Source organism: Chiloscyllium plagiosum, unplaced genomic scaffold (genome assembly GCF_037043375.1).
Source record: "Chiloscyllium plagiosum isolate Xiang-an unplaced genomic scaffold, Cpla_swu_hap1 HiC_scaffold_9, whole genome shotgun sequence".
In the NCBI taxonomy this organism is placed as follows: Eukaryota; Metazoa; Chordata; class Chondrichthyes; order Orectolobiformes; family Hemiscylliidae; genus Chiloscyllium; species Chiloscyllium plagiosum.
Window position 1 is genome coordinate 32,484,741 of NW_028270147.1, and position 21,212 is coordinate 32,505,952.

Below are 21,212 nucleotides of genomic sequence, written 5' to 3' on the forward strand. Positions count from 1 at the left end.
CAAGATCTTGAGTGGACTTGATAGGATGAATGCTAAGAGGATATTCCTCACTATGTATGAGAATTAAGAAACACTGTTGTAAAAATAAGGGGTGTCCTATTTAGATGAAGAGAATTTTTTTTCTAAATTTGTGGATTTAGTCTGTGGAATTCACTTCCCCAAAGAGCAGTGGAGCAGGTTCATTAAATATTTTTAAGGTTAACTAGAGGGATTCTTCAATGACAAGGGAGTTAAAAAGTGTTGAAGTATACAGATAAGTAGCATTGAGCCATAATCTAATCAAATAGCAGAATATGCCTGAGGGATAAACTGGCCTACTTCTGTTGCTAATTGGTATTTTTGTCTAGAACTATGAATAGTGATGCTAGAGGCTCTGACTGCCTTTGCAACACATTCTTGGTCAGGGACCTCTCCCACCCTTATCACCCGCCATCAGTGTGTTGGAGGGACTTGCAGGTTCATAATGATGGTATTTTGCTTGGCTATTTTCCTAATGTTTGGAATCAGAATTCTTATGGCACAAAGGGAGGCCATTCGGTCAATCATGACAGAAATGTTATTATGACCTAATGCCAATCTCCTGCTGTTTTCCCCATATCCCTGCCCACTATTGCTATCCATGATCATCCTCTCTCTGGTTCTTTTGCTAATCACTGTAAATCAGCGTTCCTCTGATTCTTTATTCCTCTGCAATGGAACAGTCTGTCTTTATTCACTCTCCCCAGGCACCACAGGATATTGAAAAACCTGGATGAAATTGTAACATAATTCATAAGCTGTGTTTTAGAGCTGCAAATTATCAAATTTTTCATTGTCCTCCATTTCATTAATAGAACCAACAGAGGAAAACGGTGGAGAGAATTGATGGTGTGTGGAAGATGTAACATGAGAGGCAGGAAATGTGCAACAAGGAAGAAAACATAAACTGAGAATACATAATTGTGCTCACTTCTGTGTATTTGTTTCGTAGGTGGGGAACTATCTGCAGAAAGTGATACTTTGTTCTCTTTCATTCATTGGATTTTGGGAGCTTTTGCTTAATTGTTTAGTAATGTAAATGCAATTTTACTTTATTTAAGGCTAAGAGTTGGCAGAAATGTATCCAGGTGAACCTGGAACTAACAGAGGTCCGAAGGCAAACTGATAAAAAGTTCATTGCAATATTGCAGTCTATTCGTCTTGGGAAGTAAGTATTACATTACATAGCATTTAGAGCATCAAATATCTTGCATAAAATAATTTTGTATGATCCATTTTCAATGATGCATTTTGTGGCTGTAGTTATTGAAGTTTGTGTGTGTGTGTGTGGAGAAATCCGATATTCCATCCAGATGGATGAACTTGCTATATTTAACAAAGGAAAATCTGTCCAAAGCACAATAGATATAGCCACTGAGGCAGACAACATTAACAAACTTAAGAGACAATCAAATGTGCTTCTGGAGAGATAGAGAAAAGAAAGGGATTAAGGGTTTTTGTAACGCAATTGATTATTCAGAAATTGGGTCTAATAGCTTTCTGCCATTTCTAAGATTTATTTTGTGTTAGTACTTAAGTATCTGATAAATGTTTTATATTGATTTAGATACTTGCAATTTTGATGGAGATTCCTTCACTGACCCATTCTCCCATTCCGTTTGTCGAAAATGGATGATATTATTTCTGTATGTATTTTTCTTTTGGGAGCAGTGTAGTAGGATAAATTATATCCACTGTTTCTTTAATGAAGAGTAGCAGCCTTAGCTCAGAATATAGCGCTGTCTCTCCTCAGAGTCAAAGTTTATGGATCCAAGGTCTATTCCAGAGACATGAGTGCATAATCCAGACTGGTTAATTGCACATCAGTGCACAGGAATAAAATGTAACATTCAAATAAGACATATTTTCAAGGCCTTGGATTCCATGGCACTATTCAAAGTATAATAGAAAAACTTGCCCTGTTTCCCAGTCAATACTTAATCCTCCTTATTCACTGTTACCACTATTGACATTATCTCATTCTGTCTGTGGAGTCTTGTTCTGCAGTGTATTAAATGTGAGGAACAATCTACATCAATGTTTTATATATAGAAAAGACATGGTGTGGACTTGATGAGCAAAGTAGCCAATATTTGTGCTGTAGCAATCAATGAATCATTGATTTAGCTTACTGATAACTAGCTGCATTATTTGGCCTATATGAGCTTCACCATTTCTTATGTAATTCAGACTCAGTAGTTCCTGGAATTTTTACTTGTTATGCCTATTCAATTTTGTTATGTTCTTTTTTAATTTTGTTTTTGTACAATCATATAAGCCAGATAATTTAAAGGGACCAATAGTTCCTAGATTGGTTACTATTGAACATTACTCTGGAAGCAGCATCAGTGACAGAGATCTAACTATTCCAATATTCTACATTCAGAAATGACTTATGGCTGTCCTTTTTTTAAAAAAAAAAAATTAAAAATCTCCCCTGAAACTAGGTGTCCAGAAGAAGTTGCAGTCCAGTTGATCAACACAGCCAACCAAAAAATTGATCGAGATGGAATCTTAGCAACGCGGCTTTGCACACACAAGGATGATGTGAAATTGACTAATGAGCACAGGCTCCAGCAATTACCGGGTAATGGATGAAGATTGTGTTGGGCTCTGAGACTAATCAAAGTAAAGCCTGTGTTGTACTACTGACTGACTTAGTCAGCACTTACTTTATTGCAAACTCCACATGGGTCTTTTTCTAACCAGATTATCTGATTTCATGTTTTTAACCTTTCAGCATTATTTCTAATTCTATAACAACTGTTTAATAAACAAACTTTTAGGACTGAGTGAAAACAGAAAACTCTTGATGCTGGAAATCCGAAATAAAAGACCGAAGTTGCTGAGAAATACACAGCAGGTTATGGCAGTAACTGTGGAGATGAACAGAGTTAACGTTTGTAACCTGTGAACGTCATCAGGACTGGAAGATATTAGAAACGCTATACAATTTGGTTATAATGGTGATATAATAATGGACCATCCAGTTTGTATTTGAGTCACGCTGAATGATTCAGTCAGCTCTACAGTAGGTCCTGATCATTTTATAGTTGTGTTTAGTTTACTTCAGAGTGCAAATAAGAAGTGCTTTGATGTTCTGCTGGTGAAGCTGCTTGTTGCTGAATGGACAATGCAGAGACTGAACTTAATATTGCAACTGCTTGTGAGTAGCTATGGACAGATTAAAATAGTTACAGTATAAATCTGATCCAGCAGGCAATAAAATCTTACTGTCAGGTAACAGTCATCTCCTAAAGTGTGAAATTGTCTGTTTTGACAGAAAGGATAAGAAATTTATTAACTAAGCAGTGGGAGATAGCAGAGTTCTGAGATGCACAGTGAACTGGATGTCCTAGTGAATCACAGAAGTTAATATTTCGGTACAGCAAGTACTTAGAAAAACTAATAGAATTTTATATTTAAATGCAAGGAGAAATGAATGCAAGTGTAAGGTAATATAGGACATTTTACTCCAGACTGTGTACAGTACTGGTCACTGTGTTTATGGAAGGATGTTAATCCATTGAAAACTGAAGTGGATTTCTTCAGAGGGTTATTAATGTTTTGAATTACCTTTCTCAAAAGGCAGTGGATGCAGAATCTTTAAATATTTTTAAGGCCAAGGTTGATTGGATTCTTGATTACCAAAGAGGTTACAAAATTCAGGGATAGACAGAATGGTAGAGTTGAGATCAAAATCAGATCAGCTGTGATCTTGTCAAATGGTGGGTGGAGCGAGCTGAGTGGCTTACTCTCATTCCTTGTTTGTATGTCCATATGATGAAATTCAGCAATGTACATCATGCAGCTTTCTGTTTTGTTTTTTTTCAGGCCAAGCGAGGAATCTCTATGCTAGGTCATAGTTAAAATGTTTTTATCAGTATCAAACAGTCACAGATCTGGCATAACATAAGTTAAACACAGGGTAAAGTTTCTTTCATTTGTTTTAATCTCTGTCACCTAATGACAAAAGAACAAATTTAGTATAAATTCATGGGAGCTTTCTGTTGTAGACCCACTTTCAGTAGGAGTTCCAACTCCATCAATTTAGTTACTTCACCTTTATTGGCCTGGACTTGAATGCAGCTCCCATTGGTGAAAGGAGATTGTGTTAACCTACAGTACAAAATTGGACACGCTTACTGTGACAGTTAAATAAAAATGAAGAGAAATTCTGAGGAAGAGTCATATTGGACTCAAAGTATTCATTCTGTTTCTCTTTCCATAGATACTCCAGTTTCTCCAGCACTTTGTTTTTTTTTATTTCCAATCTCCAGTATCTGCAGTACTTTGCTTTTTATTAAAGTTTAGAATTTTTTTAAAGTTAGAATCTAAAGTCTTGTGATATTTCTAATGATAGTATTGAATGGTGGCAGAATGGAAGTATTAAAATATTTTGCAGTCCTGATGTTTTCACTTGTCTCGAGCGAAGTCTTTTGTCATCATTTGTCAGCACCTTTTGCTGTTCATTTTAATTTCTATCCTCATACCTCTGTACACGTTATTCACTATTCAATAATTATGAAAATGGTCCTTTGAAATGCTACCAAGTCCTAAAACATAATGACTATTAGGAGATGAGTTAGGGCAGACTGAATGGATTGTTTTCATTTTAAAATTTAACATTTTGAGAGAGTGCAGGAAACTATGATGAAGAGTAAGAGGGAGCTGATGAGTCCAATCAAGTAATTTTCAGACACATTGTCAAAGTGGTGACAGCATGTGTAGGCAGCGCTAAGTGATCACACACAGCAAGATTCTTCACAGGAGCATTAGCAAATAAAATGTATCACCGATTCCCTGAAGAAGGCATTAGGATAGATGACCAAAAGGTTGGTCAAAGCGAAGTTTAAACTTGGCTCTAAAAAGCGAAGTATGAGACAGAGGTGGAGTTACTTAAGCAGCACATTCATAAGCTTAAGACTGAGGCAACTGAACCCATGGCCATTGGTACGCAAGCATTAAAATCAGGATGTCCCATAACTTTGTTTGCAGATGTTTCAGACTGTAATAGACTGGAGGAGGTCAGAGGTGGGGTAGGGTGAGACCATAGTAGGATTTGAAAACCAGAATGAAGAAGCTTTACTGGACTGGAAACTGAAGTGGAACATGACTGATGAGCACTCAGTAACTGTGTTAAGCACCAGAGAGAGTTGAAACTTTGTACACAATAAAAACAGAAAATGTGAAAATCGGCTCATCTATTGTAATAGAAATAGAGTTTATGTTTCAGGTTGGCGGCCTTTCTCCCAGAACTGGATAAAATTAGATGTAATGGATTTTGAATAATGAAGGTCTTTGATAGGAAAGATGACCAAAGATATTAAATGACTGAGGCGTTAATCTTCGTATTGATCGGCTGGTGATCTGCTTTCCCTCAACACTCTTGCTATGCCTGGAAGCTTGTGAAACAAACTTGTGTTTATAATGTATAAAAGAGACTTTTGAAAACAAAAATCACACTGCTGTCCCGAAGACTGAACGCATTTATTATCATGGCAAAATACTTTGCAAATACTTTGCCTAAATCTATAAAGAAAGGAATAACATTGCGAATAACATGGTGAACCAAACAAAACTCCCATCATTTGGGGGTAAAGTGACCCATGTTCATGGAAACAGTAACAGGGTGTGTGCTGAAATCAGTAGGAATCTGCCCAGTAAGGTTACTGGGCACAGGCTTTATAGAATCACTACAGAGTGGAAGCAGATCATTTAGCCCCTCGATTCCACACTGATCTTCTGAAGAGCATCCCATCCTATCCCTGTGATCTTTTATTTCCAATGGGTGACCCATCTAGCCTGCATATCCTCCGACACAATGGACAGTTTAGCAAGGCCAATCCATCTAACCTGCACAGCTTTGGACAATGGGAGGAAATCCGAGCACCCAGAGGAAACCCATGCAGACACAGGAAGAATGTGGAATTGAACCCACGTCCCTGGCACTGTGGGACAGCAGTACCAGCCACTGAGGCACCATGCCACCTCTTTGTGTTTGTGTGACACTTCCCATCAAGGATTTGTGTTGCTATTGTACATAAATTGACAACAAATAGTAAAATGTCTTTTTAAACATGGATTGAATTTTAGGATTCTTGTAAGCAGCTGACTAGAAAGACTTCAGCGTTCAGTCTATGCTGTAATAGAATGTTGGTTTGAGAGGTGATAATGCAGTGTCTAGCCACTGCACAGTTCAGTTCTTTTCCAATTTACATTGCTGATTTTATGATGCCAAGGCTGCCCATTTTAAGTTGGTGTAGTTTGAGGAGGTTTAGCTCTGTAGCTTCTCCCTTTATTGCCTGATTCTTCACAATGTATTTAATGCAGAAAATGAGAGAATTGTGAGCATGACACACTTCCAGGGTATATGGAGTTAATACAAGGATCGATAATAGCCAAATGGAGTTGCAGTTGTGAAAACATATTGCTTTGTTGTGTTTAAAAAAATTGAAAAGTTAGATATTATTCAGGCTAAAATGTTCTTCAGAAAAACAAGGTAATCTTTTTGGAGGGTTTGGGATTGGGGTTGGGGACGGGAAGTGGAGAAAGCAAGTGAAGGAGGACTTATAAGAGAATTCTATTTCTTTTTGCAATAAAGCAGCATTCAACACCTGAATTTAAATTGTATCCAAATCATTGTCATTTAGCTCCAAACTCAGTATTATAAAAGCCCTTTGATTCTCTTGGCTTTTGTTCACCTATCTGAAAATTCAACTCAATCTCATTGTGTGGAAAAATCACTGCGAAATATGTGTCATAAAGCTCTGTGCTACAATCTGGCTGTATTCCATTTCCTTTAAGCTCTAATTCATCATTTGGATGAGCCATAATAAACTAATTTTTGTCTACAATAAATGTAATATTTTAAGGCTATTTAGCATCATTATGTAACCCTTCTGCTACAGGGGAAGAGATGGGCAACTGAGTTCTATGTGGTGCTTAACTAATCGTTTTTATTATGTTTACAGGGGAGTTGCACACATATCAAGCTATTGACAGTGATCCCATGTTTGTACAAACATTAAATACCCAATGTCCTGTTGGTCAGACACTGCAGCTGAAGAAAGGGGCTCAGGTTAGTATTAATATCAAAACATTACTAGTTTTTATTTTGCACTAGTTTCAGACAGGAATAATATTCTTGCTACCTCTTATTCAGAGTCAGAGTCATAGAGATGCACAGCATGGAAACAGGCCCTTCCATCCAACTCAAACATGCCAACCAGATACCCCAACCAAATCTAGTCCCATTTACCAGCATTTGGCCCATCTCCTTCTAAACCATTCCTATTCATTTACCCATCCAGATGCCTTTTAAATGTTGTAATTTACCAGCCTCCACTACTTCCTCTGACAGTGCATTCCATACACGCATCATCCTCTAGGTCTCTTTTTATCTGTTCCCTCTCACCCTAAACCTGTGCCCTCGAGTTGTGGACTCTCCCAGTCCAGGGAAAAGACGTTGTCTATTTACCCTATCCATATCCCTCATGATTTTATAAACCTCTATAAAGTCACCCCTCAGCCTCCGACGTTCCAGGGAAAACCAGAGAGCCTATTCAGCCTCTCCCTACAACTCAAATCCTCTAACCCTGGCAACATCCTTGTCAGTCTTTTCTGAACCCTTTCAGGTTTCACAACATCCTTCCGGTAGGAGAGAGACTCCTGAAACACAAGGAATATAACAAATTCTTGTTCTCTATTTCCTATCCCTCAGTCACTTTTTGTAACCATGCTGCTGCTTTCCATTTTACTCAATGATCTATTACATTCCTTACAATTCAAATGTCTTTTGGAAATCCAGTAACTGTTTATTTCCTCTTTTTTTGACCCCATTATTTATATTTCGATGCATTCAATATCCTGATATCAAAACAATGCTAGAATCATAGAATCCCTACAGTGTGGAAGCAGGCCATTCAGCTCATTGAGTCTGCACTGACCCTCTGAAGAGTATCTCACCCAGCTCCACCCCATAACCCTGCATTTCTCATGGCTAATTTACTTAGTCCAACACATCCGTGGACACTATGGGCAATTTAACATGCTCAATCCATCTAAAGTGCACATCTTTAGACTGAGAGTGGAAACCGGAGCACCTGGAGGAAACCCACGCAGACATGGGGAGAATGTGCAAACTCCATACAGACAGTCGCCCAAGGGTGGAATCGAACCCAAGTCCCTGGTGCAGTGAGGCAGCAGTGCTAACCACTGAGCCACTCCTAGACTATGTTGCTTGATGATAACCAGAGGGAAAGTTCTGGATAAACCAGTAGCTAAAGGTTATTTCATATATAGGGGCACAAATTTCCATACCACTTTGTATGTCAGCTTTTTCTATTCTGTAGGTGATGCTGACTAGAAACCTGGACATTGACAGGGGAATGGTAAATGGTGCTCGAGGTGTTGTCATTGGCTTTGAACCTGGAAACAAATGTAAGTGCTTATGTACCAACTATCAAAGCTGAGTTACAAAGTGAATGATTGTGGGTAATTATTTTAACAGGAGGAATTATGGGAAAAAAAATATTTTTAACGTTTACAGAATTCCATCTAGCGAAACAGAATAATAGGTATTGTGGTCATTTTTATGGTGAGGGGACAAGCAGAAGTGAAATGAGATTGAGATCATCTAAGACAGGGCTGATCGGAGGACAAACATACAGTTGCATATTAACCAGCAAAAGCTTTATAAATGAATATCACAAGCATCTATAATTATTGATATTTCAGGTAGGGTTAATAACATTGTGAACAAATTTAAATTGTTGAGATGTCCAGCTTAATGCAGTGCCTGGCTAATGGGCTCTTGTGTGCAGAGGTATAGTATTTCCCTACCTTTGATCCAGGGGACCTGGGTTCAATTCCCAACTGTTCCAGATGTGCATAACAACATCTCTGAACAGGTTGATTTGAAAGTTATATTTTAAAATAAATCACTGCATTGCCAGTGCTGAGAGTTAATGTTACTGAATAAGACTTTGTTTGAGGCAGTTCACTGCCACCAATCTTCCTTGCAGTGTCTGGCTTAATGCAATGCCAATCCATGTAATCCATTGATAGGTGGATGAAAATCCCTGCTGAGAGTATCAGAAACCTGTATGCTGAAGCAGTAAGCTTGCACACCAAATGGGTGGCGTGTGGATGCACTGACTTCCAGTTCCAAAAATTGCTGCCATACACCAACTCTGATGTCAATGCAGCAGCAGGAAATGTTAGAGAGAAATACTCTGAGATGCTGCTTCAATGCCAGCAGTGAGCTGAAGGTCACCAGCTACCCATTCTGATTTCCTTGTCAAGAATTATCCATGCAGCTTGATCGCAGCAGGTAATAGTGCATTAATGAGATGAGATGTACAGCTAATAAGGTCATCAACAAGCAATAATGGGTAACTCACTGATAATTGATTTAATTTAGTTGACTGAAGCTTTATTGTCTTGTGTATTCAAGTACAGGATTACAGTGAAAAGTGTACAATGTTGCCACACACAATGACACCTTAGGTACAAAGGTATCCAGGTAAAAAAACTTAGAGACAAGTGGTAACACAAAGAAATAAAGTTAAAAGTTAAGTGGCAATGGGACATATTGGGAGGGAAGCTCAATGCCTTCCTTGTGTATCAAAAGGTAAAAGTAGCCACGTCAACAGCCTTATTTATCTCCCTATTGGCATCAGTTGACTCCCTGCTATTTGGGAACCCCCAGCAGCTTCCTGGTTTCATGTTCCTTCATCCCGGGGAGCTGTGTGCCCCATAGAGAGGCCTCCGACACCAATGCTGCCCACTCCCCCAGCCCTGCCAGGCTCCAGTGTTGCTACATCGTTACTCTCTGATCAGCCTGACCTGCCCAACTGGCCCCAGCATTTTTTTTCTTTTTTTTTAATTTGGTTCAGCTCTCTGAATGCACCTCAAACCCCCTCTCTTTTTAACTGCAACTTTACCCTGACCACTTCTGAGTAATGTTGCCAGCCTCCTGATTGGGTAAAAGCCTTTCTGTGGATTCAGTTTACGCAGAAAGGTTTCAGGCCCACATTGGTACTGATGAGAATCTGTAAAATTCTGGCCATTGTTTCAGCAATTTGAGGGATGAGGAAAGTTAACTTTTCAGCATTAAGGAAGTTATAAACAAGTGCAAATAATAATGGAGGAAAGAAAAAGTACATCTCCGACATTATGACTACAATCACAACAAAAATGAATATTTATATATGTCTATAACATAATAATATGCCCCAAAGCACTTCCCGGAAGCTTTTAAAACCAAGTATGACACCAAGCCACAATGGGAGACATTGAGTCAGGTCAAAACCTTGGTTAAATGAGGGGTTTTAAGTGTATTTTAAAGTGTGGCAGAGAGTTAGGGAGGTGTAGAAGAGATTCCTGAGCTTTGAACCAAAGCAGCTGAAGGTACATCTATCAACGGTGGAGCAATTAAAATTGTGAATGCTCAAGAGGCCAGAATTGGAATGACGTAGATATCTTAAAAGGCCATAGGTGGTACAGAGATTGGGAGGGGTCCCAGTGTGATTTGAAAACAAGGGTGAAAATTTTAAAATGAAAATCAGAGCCCATATATTGTCAGTGATCGCAAGAATGAGAGGTGAATGGGTTATGCTGTGAATTGAGACACAGGTAACGGCAATTGTGAATGACCTCCAGCTTACAGAGAGGAGATTGTGGGATGACCACTCAGAATGGATTTCAATAGTTGTATCCAATGATCAGGGAAGGGAGTAGAATAATGTTTGGCACTGAATGGGATGTTTTTGAGTTTGTTGGGAATAATTAAGGAGGTAGTCTTACAGTGGCTCAATGGGGGCTAATATTAAAAATTTAAACATCATCCTGAAGTACTTTGTTCTGTACACATCTTGATTTAACTGAAATGGAATAGCTGCCTAAACCTAAGCCTTAGAGAAACTCAGCAAGTTAGATGGAGGCCAAAAGGACCCAGTTCCATGAATAAATGCATTTACAGCATTGCCTGTGGGTCAAAAGGTGCAGGAATGGTTTTTCATATTTCCTCCCAGCCAAACATTCTTATCTGCCTGCAGTTCCATGAGCTGAGACATCTTATTGACTGTGAGCTCTCTCTCCTCCCTGATCCCCAACTATAGCTGGTCCTACACCCTTTTTCAATAGATGGACATCCAGTCTGTCCTTTGGCTGGCCGCAGAGTGGGAAGCCTGTAGAAAATATTTAATCCAGAAAAGGTGTAGTTCTGGACTTCATGTCCAGGATTCTCAATACCTACTCACTCTCTGCAGAGATGGGGGCCTACATATTTCTCCACAAATTATTGATTTTGACTCCAACTCATTGTGAATGCCTTATGTTATATACAAAGTGGTTGGATGTTACACATGTCTTTAGCAAGAAACAAGCTATGAGTTATTAAATCTTTCTTTTATCTGCCTAGCACTTCCCCAGGTGAGATTTTTGTGCGGTGTAACGGAGACGATAAGGCCAGAACGTTGGATGGTTAAAGCTTTAGGTGGATCCTACTTGACGAGACACCAGCTGCCTCTGAAGTTAGCCTGGGCCATCTCCATTCACAAGAGTCAGGTATTGCTGTAATTCTAGAGACGATCATAAATGAAAGAATTAAACCTTCCCATGAAAATAGTTGATGGATAAGTTTTACTTTCTCAACATTTACCATTATGATCAACCAAACTCAACATAGATTAAACTTAAATTTAACAGGCAAGTCGTTATCTGTAAACACAAGAAAATTGCTCTTTGGATAGCTGATACTACAAAGTTTTTTTGTGTCTTGCAACACTACAGTTGTATAGGATTAGATTAGATTAGATTAGATTCCCTACAGTATGGAAACAGGCCCTTCGGCCCAACAAGTCCACACTGACCCTCCAAAGAGTAACCCACCCAAACCCATTCCCCTATATTTACCCCTGACTAATGCACCTAACACTATGAGCAATTTAGCATGACAGATTCACCTGACCTGCACATCTTTGGATTGTGGGAGGAAACCGGAGCACCCGGAGGAAACCCACGTAGCCATAGGGAGAATATACAAACTCCACATAGACGGTCACCCAAGGTGGGAATCGAACCCGGGTCCTGGTGCTGTGAGGCAGCAGTGCTAACCACTGAGCCCCTGTGCCGCCCCTCGCCAATATGTCATCAAGCACTTCATAATTAATTGCTTTAATGTGGAGGCATGCTTTGTAAACAAATGCAATCACATTTTGTATAAAGGTGGTGTTTGTTGAAAGGGGAATTAGTCAGAAAGCTAAAATAAATCTTTGATATTTTTGAATATTGCCATTGGATCACCATTTTTGTGTTGCACCATTCAGTGCACCATTCCTGCAGTGCACCATTCCTGCAACAGTGCATTCAAATGATAACATAGCATACTTCAGTGTGGAATGGGTCTTGAACCTATAATTTTCTGACTCCAGAGCAGAATGCTGAAAACTGAGAGATTTTGATGTAAAATACTTTCAGCTAAACTAACTTGAATGTGCAAAATAGAAATCTTTCCCCTCTAATAAAAAGGAATCACATCCCCATTTTATATACCCAAGCAGAATACAGACTTGAAAATGTTTGTAACTAATTCAGACAAATGCTTGGTTTTAATACATTTGACAACTAACCTGCATTATTGATTGTGATACTTCCTTAAAGGGAATGTCCAGGAAACCTTTATGTTCAAATAATCTCCACTTTAAACTTTTTTAAAAATACAAAGCTGTGTTTTTTTTTAAATGTCAGGTTTTCTTCCCTTTTTAGCTATTGCAGCAGTATCAAGAACCATGAAGTACTACTTCCATCCAGCTAACACTCACATACATGTCAAATATGTACAATTTTGAGACACAAGAAGAGCTGGTCTGGAATAAAAACAGAAATTGCTGGAGAAACTCTCTCTGTGGAGAGAGAAACACAGTTAATGCTTTGAGTCCAATGCAACTCTTCAGAACTAATCCAGAGTTGCCTGACCTCATGGGCAAATAATATCAGTCATATGCCAGTTTCTCAAATTTCTGCTTAGTTTTGATTTGGTACCGAATTTCCTTTTTAGTTCTCCAAGGATTAACTCACCATATTTTCCATAATTAAATGCACAAGGTCTGAAACAAACATTTCTGACAGCTGGTGTCTTCAATCTGTGGCTTCAAAGCCCTTTCATTAGGCCTCCTGGGCACAGATTCTTGGAGGTAGAACTTTTCAGCTTTGTCAGCAAAGTTTGTGGCTTTTGTATAAAGATTAATTAAGAGATGACTTTGAGCTCTGTGATCTTTTGTTGGAGGAGTCAGTTACTGGAACAGATTGCACTTGACGGACACTCTAAGCACTACTATTCTCATGCCCCACTTCCAATACCCAGAGGGAATTACGGGATGGCAAAAGGGGTGGAAACAATTATGCACGTGTTCCTTTAGTTGGCTTCCCACAAGTGCAGATGAATGGGTATGCTTCATTATGCAGATGTAAAATAAAACTTGGAAATCTGAAATAACTACTGCAAGAATGAAGCGAGTAGATCTTGAGTGTGTGCATTAGAGTGAAGCAGGTAGATGGGGAGCCAATGGTTCATTCAACATTACTCCAAATTTAACTTTTTTTAACAAAACTGGAAATGTTACTAGTTCAAATGTATGTGTGTTTCTGGAATAATTGTGATTTTATATTTATTTTATTCATTTCTTCTCTGGCTTAGGGCATGTCATTAGACTGTGTGGAGATCTCTCTGGCACGTGTGTTTGAAAGCGGGCAGGCATATGTGGCACTCTCTCGTGCTCGAAGCTTGGAAGGTCTTCGAGTGATGGACTTTGACAGGAGAGTGGTGCATGCTAATGCTGATGTCCTGCATTTTTATGGCAAATTAAAAAAAGAAAGGGCCCTGATGCAGGTGAGTGGGATAGCAGAGGTTATGTTGCGGCTAAGTTTCAGTCCTTTGAAATTTGATATTTTTCAGAATCCTGGAGCCTTTTTTCAGAGGCTCTATGCACTTTCAATATTTGCAGGGTCCATTTTTGAATATGCAAGAGACTTAATTTGATTTCACATTAAAATACAAAACAATAGACAAAGCCATGAGGAAGAACCAAGGAAGTTGAAGACAGTACCAAATTGAAAGAGAAAATAATGTAGCAAAGAATCGTATTTCAGAGGATTGGGAAAGTTTTAAAATTCAACAAAAGAGGATTAAAGAGGGAGAAAATCAACAGGGCAAACTAGCAAGTGACATAAAAACAGACATTAAGAGCATCTTCAAATATATGAAAAGGAAGAGAAAGGCAACAATGAACTTGGGCACTGGGAGAATGGGTCTGAAAAAGAATGATATCAGACTCCAAACGTTAACTCCAATTCTTTCCACAGATGCTGCCAGACCTGCTGAGTTTCTCCAGCATTCTGTGATTGTCTTTGAGAGCGAGATTGGAGAAATAGTAATGGGTAGACAGGAAATGGCAGAGGAGTTGAACTAACAATTACATCAGTCTTCACAGGAGAGGACACTAACAGCATTCCAAAAATACTAGATGATCAGGGGGCTAAAGGCAGGGAGCAAGTTAACACTAATTATCACTAAAGGAAAAAAAGTACTAAGGAAACTAATGGGGCTAAAAGCCATTAGGTTCCCTTGACCTGATGGGTTGCATCCTTGTGTTTAACTGCAGAGATTGTGGATGCATTGGTCAAAGTCTTCCAAGAATCCTTAGATTCTGAAAAAGTTCCAAAGGATTGGAAAACTGTCAGTGAAAACAGGCAACTACAGCCTAATTAGTTTAATATCTGTCATTTGGAAAATGACAGCATCTACTAACAAGAATGTATTGACAGAGCAATTAGAAATCCATTACATAATCAAGCAGAGTTGGACTGGGGAGGCAGTGCAGCAACGGTCATTTCACTAGGCCTTGTAATCTATGAGGAGAAAGTGAGGATTGCAGATGCTGGAGATCAGAGTTGAAAATGTGTTGCTGGAAAAGCGCAGCAGGTCAGGCAGCATCCAGGGAACAGGAGAATCGACGTTTCGGGCATAAGCCCTTCTTCAGGAATGAGGAAAGTTTGTCCAGTAGGCTAAGATAAAAGGTAGGGAGGAGGGACTTGGGGGAGGGGCGTCGGAAATGTGATAGGTGGAAAGAGGTCAAGGTGAGGGTGATAGGTCAGACTGGGGTGGGGGCGGAGAGGTCAGGAAGAAGATTGCAGGTTAGGAAGGCGGTGCTGAATTCGATGGATTTGACTGAGACAAGGTGGGGGGTGGGGAAATGAGGAAACTGGTTAAATCCGAGTTCATCCCTTGTTGTTGGAGGGTTCCTAGGCGGAGGATGAGGCGCTCTTCCTCCAACCGTCGTGTTGTTGTGGTCTGGCGATGGAGGAGTCCAAAGACCTGCATATCCTTGGTGGAGTGGGAGGGGGAGTTGAAGTGTTGAGCCACAGGGTGGTTGGGTTGGTTGGTCCGGGTGTCCCAGAGGTGTTCTCTGAAATGCTCCGCAAGTAGGCGGCCTGTCTCCCCAATATAGAGGAGGCCACATCGGGTGCAGAGGATGCAATAGATGATATGTGTGGAGGTGCAGGTGAATCTGTGGCGGATATGGAAGTTTCCTTTGGGGCCTTGGAGGGAGGTGAGGGGGGAGATGTGGGCGGCTAGATTCTCAGCCCTAGGCCCTAATCTAGGCCCTAGGCTAATATTGTGGAGACATGGGTACAAATCCTAATATAGCAAATGGTAACACTTGAATCCAATGAAAATCAAGTAATTAAACAAAAAAAGCTAATCTAATGATGACCATGTAACCACAGTTGATTTGTTTTTGAGAGTCTGTTCACTAATACCCTTTTAAGGAAGGAAATCTGCTTTCCTTAGCTGGTCTAGATTACACATGACTCCAAACCCATAACAACATGGTAAACTCTGAACAATGGATGTCCACATGCCATGAACATTTTTTCTTAAATATCAGAGAGAAGATGGCAACACTTATACTGGCAGAGTGGAGAAGATCATTGGCTTTCCTCCTACATTGCCGTGCATTCTTCCCGCTGGCTGAGAATATCCAGCTGGACATCTTTAGCCCTATCTGCAAAGCAGATTACAACATGTCCCCATGTCTGCCATGTCCAGGGCAAATGTCAGGAATCATACAAGGCCAGCTCTTGACTGACAGTGGTTTTCCGGTGCACAATGGGCTTTCAAACATGACCCAGGTTTTTTTTGCCAGATATCTAGTGGGTGATTAATTATTCTAGGAACATCATGGTAAGATCTAGGAAAATGTTATGTAAGAGACACAACAGGGTAGTGTAATGGGGAAAGTTTGGTAAATAATAGCAAGAGAACTTGCGAGGCCTTGCTGCAACAAAGCCTTCAAAAATCCAAAGCAACTTGGATTTAGCCAAAAAAAATGCAAGATTTAGCTCACTGTCAGAAATACATAAAAATCTAGAACGAGCTAGTGCCCAAAATGTTATGCCTTTGATGGATCTTATCGACAGACAATTTGACCATCTTGCAAACTACCCACTTAAGATAAATTCAAACTTCCGAGTTTAAGAATTGATGGTATTGAGAAAGTCTTTATATTTTGAACCTAAATCACGTTAGAACTGACCTGACAGCTCATGTTAGGTGAAAAATGTTCTCATCTCTAGAAGATGATGAAAGTCAGGAACTCACTACGTGAAAGTCATAAGCTCTTTTCACATTTAACAAAAAATACTCAGATAATCAGCTGAAGAGCCTTACTTACAAGACATGAATGAAAAGTCCTTGAAAGTCAGATTAAACTGGACCTGCAGGCCATATCTGGAATATTGTAAGCAGTCCCAGGCAACATACTTCAAAAAGGATCCATTGACTTTGAAAGGAGTGCAGTGTAGGTTTATCAGAATGATAGCTGATATCAAGGGCTAAATTATAAAACAAGATTACTCAAATTACAGTTGTATTCCCCTGAAAGTAGGTTAAAGTGTGATTTGATTTATGTTTTCATGATACTCGTGTTTACAGATAGGGAAATTTTAAATGAGTTATTTTTGTTGTTTGCAGAGTCTAGGATTAAGAATATGGTTTAAAAAGTCTTAGGACCAGAGCCATAGAATCATAGAATCCCTAATTTTTAATCCATACTCTTCTAGGTTTTAGGACACACTTCCATAAATGGTGATTAAAGCTAGATAAAATATTAAATTTATAACTAAGATTTATTAATATTTGTTAATATTTGTTAATCAAGGGTACTTTGGAGGGTGGTATGCTGGCCCAGTGGTCAGCACTGCTGCCTCACAGTGCCAGGGACCTGGGTTCAAATTGCACCCTCAGGTGACCGCCTGTGTGGAGTTTTCACATTCACCCTATGTCTGTGTAGACTTTCTCTGGATTCCTCCCACATTCCAAAGATGTGCACGTTAGGTGAAGTGGCCATGCTAAATTGCCCATGGTATCCAGGGATGTGTAGGTTAGATGGATTGACACATGGTAAATGTGGGGTTACAGGGAGAAGGTAGGGGCCTGGTTTTGGATAGGATGCTCTTTGGATGGTTGGTGTAGACTCAATGGGCTGAATGCCCTCATGGTAGTGCCCTTAGCCTGGCTGTCTTCAGCTGCTTCATCAATAACCTCTCCATCATAAGGTCAGAAGAGGAGGACGTTTCATTGTACAATCACTAACGATCAGCATTATTTTTGACTTCTCAGGTGTCCAATTGCAGCAAGACCTAAATAATATCTAGACTTGTATTGATAAGTTACCTGTAATATTTTTGCTTCAAGTGCCAGGCAATGACCAACTCTGACATGAAAATTTCTAAAACATCTCTCCATGATGTTCAACAGCATTACCATCACTGAATTTCATTTTATAACATCCAGTGGGTTCTAATTAATCAGGAACTGAATTTGATCAGCCGTATAAATACTGTGAGAAAGTGAGGACTGCAGATGCTGGAGATCAGTGTCAAAAAGTGTGAATCTGGAAAAGCATAGCAGGTCAAGCAGCATCCGAGGAGAATTGACATTCCTGATGAAGAGCTTCTGCCTGAGATGTCGACTCTCCTGCTCCTTGGATGCTGTTTGACCTGCTTTGCTTTTCCAGCACCACATTTTTTGACATACAAATACTGTGACTGAAAAAAGGTCAGATGCTTGGAATTCTGTGATAACTCTCCTGTCTCACCAATGCCTGTTCACCATCTACAAGGCATAAGTTGGGAGTGTGTGATGGATGAGTGCAACTCTGACATTCAAAGCTTGATACCATCCAGGACAAGGCAACTGGTTTACTTGGCAACCTATCTAACAACATCAACATTCACTTCTTCCACACTGGTACACAGTGGCAGCAGTGTGTACCATCTACAAGATGCACTGCAACAACTGAGTTCCTCTGGCAGCATCTTCCAAAACTGGAGCTCTTCCAAGTCGCACAACATCCAAGCTTGGAACTACATTATTGTTACTAGAGTATCACAGTATCAAAATCTTGAAGACTCCCTTCCTAACGGCACTGAATGTACTTGCAACACATAGACTGCAGTGGTTCAAGAAGAGAGCTCAAGTCCACCTTCCTTAGTCAATTTAGGGATGGGCAATGTAATTGCCGAACCAGCAACACCCACATCACATGAGCGAATACAAAAAGTATAGGGTAAGGGTGAGTATATGGACTTAAGTTACATATCCACTTTTTAATGTCAGTGAATAGCAGAACAAGTTCAAAGGGCTAAAATGATTTCCTCATGGTCCAATGCTCATTTTGATCTGTTATATTAACTGCCATTTGTGGGATGTTGCTACATATAAATTACTGTTGCATTAGTTACATTACTGTCACTATACTGTCACAATATTCAATCTCTGTAAAACACTTCACTTCTAGATGATTGGGTATAAACACTTTTTTCCTTTATCTAACTGTTCAAAATGTGTATTTTTTTTATTAATGTAAAGTCATGAGCTCAAGAATGACTCTATCAACTGCAGTACTTTAGCTCTTGCGCATTTCAAGTGATCATAGTAATTCATCAACACCACATTTTATTAAAAATTTGCAATTGGCAGAACAAAGATTCTGTCACCATACTTAGGCTGAATTTTAAAAGGTTCTAAAGATTCTCTTTAAATATTGAACATAATATGAGTAACTTGAAGTGTGTCAATACTCATAAATATTAATTTGTGGCAAATGATATTTGAAGGCAAAACCTGAGTTTATTTGGATGTATAGTTATAGGAATGTAATTATTTCAGAGTTTACCGGAGCAGAACACTTGTGCCACTCTACTGTTTTTTTTTTTGTTGTTTCAGTGCCTGTTGAATCATTTCCTCTTTTAATTGTTCTTTGCTATTTGCTTGCTGAGGAGATTATTTATCACAATTCCTTTTTTTTTCAGTCTTCACTGGATGGTTACATTGAAATAGAAAATCAGGAAAACAAGATTCCTGGAGGACTATAGGGTGTTTTATGATGCAAATCCTGCTCTTCACCATCATCCTCTGAGAAGCTCCAATTTAATATTGATCGTTGTAACTTATGCTAAACTTATATAGGTTTTATAAACACTGGTCTTGTCCTTTTTTTATATATTTTAAATTAATAATTGGGTCTTAATTGTGGCACTAGAGCAGAAACTAGTGCTGTGGAATGAGAAATGTCAATGGCAATTTTGTAATCGCCAACAGTGTTACTTCTGTTTTCTATCACAAATAAAATTGATTTTGTGAAATAAAATTAATAAAGCACTTTCTATCCTACCTAGTAATTGGAAATATTTCACTCCAAACTTCTATGTCACATTTTAGTACCTCACACCAAAGCAATGACTTCCTCTTCCCTCTTCCCAGAAAATAAGGAAATAAAAAAAAATCTTCTTTCTCCTTCATTCATTTCTCACTAGTAAAGTTATTGGCTGTCTGCTGGTCTATTTTGCAGCATTTCCTTTCTTACAAAAGCCACCAATTATCATATTTGAACAAACGCCTGACTTCTACCTAGCTCAAACATACTGCTCTTAAATTTTCATATCTGTTTATTTCAGTGATTTCAAGTGCAGTTCTGTTTCTGAATTTATATAAAACCAATTGTATTGCTTCCTGTAGCTGTTTTCAAGCCAGGTTTGGAATTGAAATCACCCTGTTCTGTTTATCTCATTTATTGGCGGCTTCTACTGCAAAGTTATTATAACAATAAAATAAATCACGGGCAGAATATTATGATTCCCTGCCAATGGGTTCACAGGCAGGAATCTTGTAAAAGCCTGGGGGTGTCCTTCTCACCACCTACTTACTCATTGCCATGTGATAGTGATTTTTCAGGAGCCGAACGAGGCTAAATTGTCTCTTTCATCCTTTTCCCAGATGGGACCCTTTCTAAAAGACTATTCAAGTAATTAGTCACTTAATAGCTACTTCTCCGATCCAACAACCATTTCACCACCACCTATTCCCGTTTCCCCCCACCACCACCACCTCTTCCAGGGAAGATATTTGTTCTTTTTGGTTTTTTTTTTTTAATCCCAAGAATGGTTTTAGGGTCAGGAGTGAAACCCAGCAAATTAGCCTGGATCACAGGTGAAAAATCAGGAGGATTATGGGTCCCATGCAAGCCCCATCCTCCACCTCACCATGTCTGCCCTGCTCAGGTTCCTCTCCAACACACACACTTCAACTCCTGGGTTCACTATGCCTTGTTCTCTGGGACTTGGTGAATTCCACATCTTGTTGTTGGAACAAGAACACTGCCAGCTCCTCAGATGACCATCAGTCCTTTGAGATGGGCTTCCTGTCCAGATGGAGGTTGACGCCAATGAATCTTCCGCAACGTATTAAATGGCTACAAGGCAGCTGTCAAGCCAATCTTTTCTCTGGTGGGATGGGAATTTCTGCCATTCAAAATTTCTGCCCCTTAAATAATTTGTTACATTGTGGAATGGACCAGAGAGCAAGAGAAGAAGGAAGACCTTTAGATTCCTGAAATGACCTCCACTAAAAAGGATGGCAGATGTGATTCCCAAAACTTCCAGCATTAAGTAGGTTTAGATTAGATTCGCTACAATGTGGAAACAAGCCCTTCAGCCCAACCAGTCCACACCGACCCTCCGAAGAGTAACCCACCCAGACCCATTTCCCTCTACCACTACACCTAACACTACAGGCAATTTAGCATGGCCAATTCACCAAACCTGCACATCTTTGGATTGTGGGAGGA

At 39.4% G+C, this 21,212-nt stretch overlaps 1 protein-coding gene across 1 annotated transcript in view; it reads left to right on the forward strand.

The window, feature by feature from the left end:
* pif1 (PIF1 5'-to-3' DNA helicase homolog (S. cerevisiae)) overlaps positions 1-19,752 on the forward strand; it is a 38,239-nt gene extending 18,487 nt beyond the window's left edge. The window contains exons 7-13 of the mRNA XM_043698967.2: positions 1,080-1,186; positions 2,466-2,605; positions 6,993-7,099; positions 8,373-8,460; positions 11,444-11,589; positions 13,721-13,912; positions 19,399-19,752. Of these exons, the coding sequence (XP_043554902.2) occupies positions 1,080-1,186; positions 2,466-2,605; positions 6,993-7,099; positions 8,373-8,460; positions 11,444-11,589; positions 13,721-13,912; positions 19,399-19,461 (843 nt within the window). The 3' untranslated portion in view covers positions 19,462-19,752. The remainder of the gene's footprint in view (positions 1-1,079; positions 1,187-2,465; positions 2,606-6,992; positions 7,100-8,372; positions 8,461-11,443; positions 11,590-13,720; positions 13,913-19,398) is intronic.
* The last annotated feature ends 1,460 nt before the right edge of the window (positions 19,753-21,212 follow it).